Below are 8,671 nucleotides of genomic sequence, written 5' to 3'. Positions count from 1 at the left end.
ATGCTTTTGGGGAGAGGAGAGTCCGGAGACATTGTGGAAGCGCAAATGAAAACAGCTTACAACCCTGCCATGCACCGAGGAGGTCTAGCCATTCCACCAGGATTAGCCGCCAAGGCCATACCACTCCTGACGAACCTGGCTGCTCCCTTGGCCATGGGTACCATGGCATCACTGGGTGACAACGTAATGGATAAAATATTCGGCAGAGGAGTAAGGAAGGGAAGCTCAGCAGGTGCCATGAAGCGCACTAAAAGTCGTCGTCGGCGGCATGCACCGAAGAAGATTCGGCAACGAGCATCTCGAAAAACCAAGAAACCAGCTCGTCAAGTTCGCTCCAAAGGCCGCAGGGCACGAGGAATAAAGAAACAAGGAAGGGCCTTGTTCAAAAAACTAGGACATCGTGCCCTCGACGAAGCTTCATCGTTCCTGTCTGCACCTCGTAGATCCCTAACCCGTCCTGAAACTCCATTTGCTCAAAAAATTCGACAGAACATTAACAGTGCAGGACCGTCTTCTATGAGTTCCGCTCACATCGGTCCATCCTACAACATCTGATCATGGACTTTATCTCGCTCCTTGGACAGGAAATCGGGAGGAAGAAAAAGACTAGTCCCGTAAGGAACGACGATGTTCCGACCACGGCCACTGCTCGACACGGGCTGCACATTCCTGGTCTTCAGTTCGAGTCTAAGGATTGGTTCACGGAAATCATTCCTGCTCTGAAATCCTGGGGTCAAAACGTATTGTTTCTGGGACAGAGCAACATGGGTAAATCCTACTTTCTCATCAAGCTCCTGAAACGTGTGCAACCTGAGCGTATAGTTGTCATCTCCAACACGCCGGCCGATCAGTATCGTCTCCCAAGCCTCAAATCCTTCAAGCATTACAGCACCATGCCCGAGTGTATCGAAGACATGGATCTCCAGCCTAACACCTATGTGATCATTGATGACATCAGAGTGATGGGTTTGAAGCACGGCAGCCAAAGAGAGTGTCTCTACAAGTTCTTCACCATGTACAGTCATCATCATAAGTTGAACGTGTTCTTTCTCTCTCAGAGCTTTGATAACATTAAGGACATGAAGATCAATGCAAACTTTATGTATCTATTTCGCTTCACTGATAAAAGCAATATCAAGCGTTATCTCAATACTCTGTTTGGTGGTCTGTGCACGAAGTCATCCATTATCTTTAGATTGTATGAGAAGTTATTGGCGGTGTGTCGCAGACCTATCCTAACCATTGATTGCTCTTCTAATCAGTACTACACGTATTGCGAAGACACTGCATTAAAGGTGACTTTTGAATAAAAACCTCGTTGATGTGCGTGTTTAGCCGAAAAGTTAGCCGAAAAGTTAGCCGAAAAGTTAGCCGAAAAGTTAGCCGAAACATTGAAAAAAAAATTCCAATAATGAATAAGAATGGAGCATCTTACGGTGAAATTCTCAAATGGGCTACCGAGCAGTATACAGAGGGTGGGGTCCAGAAAGGGATCCTTCTCGATACCCAAGCGTAAAAGGTTGCAAACCTTGCAGTTTATGTCGAAACATCCTCAACACATCCTCAAGAAGAGAGTAAATTCGTGGGAAGTTCTCGGTATACCACCACTCATGCGGCAAAAAGGAGGTAATAACTACAATACCTACTTGAAAAGCGTCAAGAAAGTTCTTTCCCAAGTGCCAGATCACAGTTTGAGCACCTCCACCCTGTTGGAACTGCAAGCTGATCCGCGAGTAAAGCGTCTATATGACACCCACTTCAAAAACAATCCCGATCACATCAGTTACCCGTCTGTGAGAAATGTGATTGCATCCAACATACTCAACTATGATTCCACTACCGATCAAGTTCGCGATTCCGTTGCAGATGTCAGGAAGAAGAGAAAGGCACCTTTAACATCAGTGCCTTTCAATCTATTACAAGACCACGAATTTGACCGATGGATCCTACAAATCCTGGACAGTTTCCTCCGACATACAAATATACCGGCAACCTTTTTGAAGAGCAACTATTTCACAAGCCGATCACAACTGCTGCAACTCTACGATGAAGATCGACTGAGGTTCAGGAGTCGGGTGGAAGCGGCTGCGGATGCCCTGAAGACGCAGACGATGAACGACTACACTACTCTGGTCAACGAGACGAATCGCATCTACATGTCCAGGTACCCGTTTGCAACCATAGCGGGTGCGGTGGGAATCCACAAACATGTCGATGGATTCCTTCGATCAGAACGAAAGATTCATGAACTAGCCACCCTAGTGCTAGCTGTACCAGGATCGCAGCTCAAGTTTCAAGATCTCAACGATATGACTTCTACGTATGGTAGAACAACTGAAGCAAAATTGATCCATCCCGAGCATTTCATGATCAGAGCACAAAAGGTGATGGTGGACGATGCATCATTCATTCAAGAGGTTCTGAAGGATAAAAGCAGGATCACTCGTATCATCAAGGATATCCTGAGTGGACGTTCAATGTGATCACGTGCGCGAAAATTTTCAGGCTATGATCAAGAATGGACTACCCTCTCAGCAGTGCCGACATCAAAGGAAGATTGAATGGTGTTGGAGGGTTCGTGGGGTGTACAAGTTACGATCTCTTACCACCCTTGAACAATGGAGACTTTTGTATCGTCAACACCGACAACGTTCTACCGGTGTACGATGCACCGGAAGGTGGACATCATTGGTTGACCGTGTGTCGCGAGCAAAACGTGATCCTGGTTTTTGACAGTTTCGGACGCAGTCTATACACTATGGAGCAAGATTACACTGAACCTGCACTGTGCGATTTCTTTAAAGAAGCCTATGTAGACTGTAAGATCATCACCAACACCCAAGCCGTTCAAGACAGAAGCACAGCAGTATGTGGATGGTATGCCATATTGATGGGAAAGCTATTTTCCAAATATGGTCTGGATGAAGCACTTCGAATTTTCCGAAGAGTCTTCGATGAGGATGAAAAGCTGGAAAACGATCAACTGGTTCTCAGTTTAGGTGCCTTGCGAGGTGGTGGAGCCTTGTGGGATACGAAAGTGCAAAAAGCACTTCATGATGGAAGACAGAAGAAGAAGTCGCAGTCCACACCATTCCACACGCAACTGGCTAACGAATTGCACAAACCCAGACGAGTGCATTTCAAAAGACGCAAGGTGAAGAGCAGGTCTGTGGATCACATCTGGAGTGCCGATCTAGTGGATATGCAACGGTTTGCCCGAAGCAACAAGAACTACAAATTCCTGCTGACCGTCATCGATCTGTACAGTCGCTATGCCTGGGCAGTACCCCTGAAAACCAAAACTGGCTCTGCTGTCAGGGATGCATTCGACCTGATCCTGAAAACATCGAACAGGGTACCACAAAAACTATGGGTAGACGAAGGCAAGGAGTTCTACAATGCAACAATGAAGCAATGGGTCAAGGATCACAACATCATCATGTACAGCACCCACAACGAAGGAAAAGCCGTGGTGGTGGAACGCTTCAATAGAACACTGAAAGGCAGAATGTGGCGCCATTTCACGGAGAAAGCTACGACACAGTATCTTGACGTCCTTCCTCAGCTTATGGTCAAGTACAACAGCTTGAAACATCGCAGTATCGGCATGAGTCCCACGAAAGCTTCTCTTGATGGAAAACCAAAAGATGCAGACGTACACTCGAAGCAATCACCAGCTAAATTCAAAGTGGGTGATGATGTGCGTTTGGCTGTGGCTAAACGTCATTTCGAGAAAGGGTACACGCCCAACTGGACAGAGGAAGTGTTCGTGGTAAACGATGTCCTACCCACTGTACCCCACACCTATCGTGTTCAAGACCTGATGGGAGAAGTCATTCAAGGACAGTTCTATGGAGCTGAGCTACAACATGCCAGACACACAGGATTGAGATTCGATAAGGTGTTGAAATACAACAAGAACAGTCGGCTCGTCAAATGGAAGGGTTATCAAGACGAAAAATTCCATACCTGGTTAACAAAGAAGGATGTGAATGATCTCAAAAAGTATTAGCATTTCATATGTACAATGTAGCTCATGCTTTGGATTAACGTGAATATTATGAATCGCATAGTATTTACAATGTATTTCATGAGAAGATATGACATATGCTCTAGTATGTGTGGAAATCCCTCAGTGCTTTGGAATATCCTTGTGTCCGAATGCCAGGGTGTTGATACCATCCTCCAGAATGTAACGCTTACTGTCGAATCCACAGAGGGCAATCTTGTGTAGCTCCTCTCCGTGAATGCAATGTCGTCGACTTCGAAGAACATTCATTGTTCTCTTCAGCTGAGACTCCTCGACGAGACATGTTCGATAATCATCGACGGTTATGGTGTTTTTCAACACGCTTCTCTGCACACCTTTGGCACGCTTGCCATTGTCGTCGTTGTCTTCACAGCGGTATGCGTACATCTTGCTCCGCAAACCAATGAACTCCTTGATGGGTTTGCCACCTAGTTCGTCCTTGAACTTCCCTACCACCTTCTTGTTGACCGTGCTGTACAGGTGGTGGGATGGTGAATAGTTGGATGTGTCATAGGCTGTTATGTTGTTTGACATATCGGTGTACAGATCATCCGTTTGAATATGTACGATCAGACTATCAGTATCAGTGTAGAGCAAACGTACATTTTGTCCATAGCGGGGTAGGAGAACTTCATAGTAAAAGGAATACATCAAGTGCTTCGACAGATCGAGGATGGCTGTACCCACATAAATGGGTTTATTGAGAGTCACCTTTGTCTTGGCAAACTCGATTGCTATCAGATCGTTCTCAAAGGCTACACTGCGGATGTACGAAGGTTTGTTGATGCTTTTCTGGAGACGTGGTTTTTCATCCTGTTCACGAATGAGCTTGATGTTTACTCTGTTTCGAACGTTTTCCATGGTCTTGCCATATACAGCATTGTTCATCAACTACGATAAACAGGCATACAAAGAAAAGCCAAGAAAAACAACAATAAGAAAACTGTTATCTTCAGGTCATTCACACTTCCAGTACATACTAGATCCCACACTATCGCTAAATACACACACACACACACACATGATGTGGAGTACCCACCTTATAGAAGTCTTTCTCGAAATCAGAAGTTGATAGCTTTCTCAGGTCAGTATTAGTGTCGATGTATGGCTTCATCCATGGGTGTTGTGTGAAGGAGAGCACACGATGCACATCTGTAATCTCCACACCCAAGGACACATACTGCTGCAAGTTTCTGTAGTGCAGAACATAGTGCTCTTTCGGTAGTAGATTTGGTACCAGTTTCTTCGCTTCCAAACCGGTCACCTACAAGAGTACAGTATAGATATACACAAACCTTAGAAGATTAATACAAGCATATCCACCAGATAGACCATGACTTACCATTAGTTTCTCTGCCATGTGGGTCTGATATGGAGAAAGCATATCTCGTGTCACCTTCATCTTCTCAGGAGCCAACGGATAGTCATTCATCATGTCATGCACACCATCTGGAATCCTTAAATCGCACTCCACCATGTATCCCGTCGAAGAGTCCATTGGATGATCGAGTACCGTCTCCAGAAGATCATCCGTCACTGCTTCAAAGCAGAAGTCCGACACGGGCAAGGGTTGAGACATGGCCCATCCATATAGATTGTTCGCATCTAAATATTGGATGAAGCTTGACGGCTCGTCTGGATTGTACTCCGATAGATATCTGTTGTTGGCGGTGGCGTGTCTAGCGGACACCATGCTTATGCCACCTCTTTTGCCATGCTCAATGAAGTTGAACATGTCAATGTCGGAAATGAGATGAAGGGACACCTTCGTCATTTTCAGCAGCGAATCCCAGGCAAATCCCGGTAAGGTGAGGTAATTAGCGGGATCCAATCCATAGGTTGCGTGAGCAGTTCTTCTGAAGTTTTCGAAAACGTCAGCCAACAGCAGCACATCAGTCTCCAGGTAGAGGTCGTGATAGTCTCCTAGATCTTCACAGTCAAACGCAGTCCATACTGTTTGCGCATAGGCATAGTCTTCATCACTGATACCCTAGGGAATAGAAAATGTACACCAAAAAGAAAAACAAATCAACGAACTTATTTTAGTAGTTCGCCCACACAATCAATTATTTAGTATGAAGCTGCAGGAAGCGTTCAAACACATTTTGTCTTATTTTAGTACTTCGAAGTAAGATGGTGAAAAAAGAAAGAGAGAAAGATCTACTATATCTATCACACTACTCACCGTGTTCGTTAGCGTTGAGTGGCATGCATCCTTGGGTGGTAGACGCGTTTCTTCGAATTGGTCGTACGACCCCATATATTCATACGGGTAGACACCCTTTCGTGTCAACAGTTTGCGTTCATCCTCGTCTGGAAATCGTGCGGATAGAAGGGCGAATGCATCTGGTGGTGTGGCCGAAACCAACCGGTCTAGGGAGGTGTTCAAGAATGCCAGGCTGTCGATGAACTGGAACTGTCTCCATCCGAATGTGACATATTTTTCACTGTTGATGGGAATCACTTTGATAGCACCGAGACGCTTGGTCTGAGAAGAAGAAAGAAAAAGAGGAGACACAGTTTTAAGGTGCAGCTGTAAAGATGAATATCAATCATATAAACGTGAATATGAGTACCAACATAGTAATGATCTTCCTTCTTAGAAAAACATCATGATCCACGCACACGCACACACACACACACACACACACACACACACACCACGCATATGTAACGTACCCGTTCTTGTCCTTTCTCGTTCACATACGTAATCTCATCAGTGGATGTTCTCCCAATGGCAGATATGATGTGATGAGAATCGTATCCCTTCAAGTTATGAAAGATCACAGGAATCTTGATCTTGAACGGCTCAATCCGCATGTTCAGGTTACAATGGTTGTGTGCTGCACCACGGTAAGCACCGGTGATGTGACAGTGGTCACGTACACGATCGCTACCCAACGCTTCACCACAGATCCAACAGGAGACTACCGTTTCAAATTCACGTTGCTGACTTTCTGAAATGATCATTTGACCAGCATTACATGCTAGAAGCTCATCACGGATAGTCTCCTCCTCTTGCTCAAGTGACAGCAGAAAACAGAACATAGAATCTTCTCCACGGTAGAAGAAACGGTTCGTGACGACGCCATCAGATCGTACTACAATGTACGAACAGGAACAGGCTACATGCTTGTTCTTTTGGAATGTCGAATGACCGATTTTCTTGACAGCGGACAGAGGTTCTATGAAGGCCTCACAATCGGCATAGATCACCTGCATTTGAGAGAGAGAGAGAGAGAGAGAGAGAGAGAGAGAGAAGTAGGAATAGCAGCAGGGACAACACCGAGTAAAACAGCGGAAAAGACAGATAGAGAATTAGGAATAGCTGCAGAGACAACACCGAGTAAAACAGCAGAAAGGTGAACAATCAGAGTCAAGAAACATGTGCAGGAAAGAAAAGAAAAGAAAAAAAAACAAAAAAAAAAACAGACCACAGTGTGTTCACCTTGATTAAGTGTTCTACTTACAAATGGGGCTTGAAGCTGCTTGTTCACATTCCTGAACATCACTCTATCACCAGCCTTTGGCATCTCCACCGTAGCTTCAGGATGTTCACTGCAGTACATCATATGATTATTCAATGCCTTCTCCGTGACGTGTGTTGAGAGACATCTGAAGCAGACAAAATGTGCTCGACGTGCTCCAGTAGCAACAAGACGACTGAATGACTTTATCCACACCCAGTGCTGCACCTCCACGTCATTGCGTTCGTCTTGGATGAGCAATATATTGATGGCGGTCTGCGGTTGCTGAGAAATTCTTAACGGATATATGACTTTCTCTTCATATCCGAAGACGTTGATGTAAAGACCGTCGTTCAGTCTTTCGATGACTGGTATGTCTTCCAGTTTTGCTGGAAACTCGATGCCGCTCACATCCACAGTATCCGCATGTTCTGCGTACGACGATTGACGACATGGATGAGACTTGTCTGCCGAAAATTTAGCAGCCAGTATTGACCATCTAAAGTACGGATGACATAAGACATGGACAGGCGGCATACAGTTCAATCCATACACCGTATCACCACACTGAAACCCCACTGCTATACTTACAGTAAACACTTGTTGTCAGTGTTCTGCACGTTAACAATGGAAAATGATCCGAAAAATTGAAATTACAAGTCAAAATACTGCAAAACTATGAGTTCTGATTAATATAAAATTGGAAAAAGTGAGATAACATTGACATTTGAAATAGTAATATTTTAGACATCGGAATGCAATATTATGATGTAGGGCTGGACATATTACCCACCCCTAAAAATCAAAATTAATGATACATGCAGAATTCCAAATCATGACACCATATTACCTTATTGTTTAGGGTAGAGCATAACACCCCAATACATATTTTCAATAATACCCCCTTTTTTTTGAGGTAGGGGCACCCCCTGGCACATATTTTTATCCGCAAAAAAACCGGGCCAAAAATAATTTTCACCGCAAAAATGGGGTACTATTAGTACCCCATTTTTCAATAATACCCCATTTTTTGGGACCCGGGCGCCCCCTGGCCCAGAACCCGCTCGTCGCTTCCTACTAATACTGATCGATATTGGAAAGAGGAAACATTGAGGTGGTGAAGAAGTGGCGTGATATTAGCTTGGGGTGATGCGCCACAAGCAACTCGTACAGC

At 44.8% G+C, this 8,671-nt stretch overlaps 1 protein-coding gene across 1 annotated transcript; it reads right to left on the bottom strand.

Annotated features, from left to right (window-relative positions):
* Positions 1-3,945: 3,945 nt before the first annotated feature.
* Positions 3,946-8,125, bottom strand: LOC135805132 (uncharacterized). Its single transcript, XM_065319132.1, has 6 exons — positions 7,501-8,125; positions 6,710-7,246; positions 6,216-6,518; positions 5,373-6,020; positions 5,070-5,294; positions 3,946-4,921 (listed from the first exon to the last, which is right to left on the bottom strand). Exons 1-6 carry the CDS (start codon positions 8,032-8,034, stop codon positions 4,133-4,135), a joined length of 3,036 nt encoding a protein of 1,011 aa, XP_065175204.1. The 5' UTR covers positions 8,035-8,125; the 3' UTR covers positions 3,946-4,132.
* Positions 8,126-8,671: the final 546 nt, after the last annotated feature.

This window comes from Sycon ciliatum, chromosome 1, assembly GCF_964019385.1.
Source record: "Sycon ciliatum chromosome 1, ocSycCili1.1, whole genome shotgun sequence".
Lineage (NCBI taxonomy): Eukaryota > Metazoa > Porifera > Calcarea > Leucosolenida > Sycettidae > Sycon > Sycon ciliatum.
Note: the sequence above shows the minus strand (reverse complement) of the source record. Positions and strands in the feature narration are given on the sequence as shown.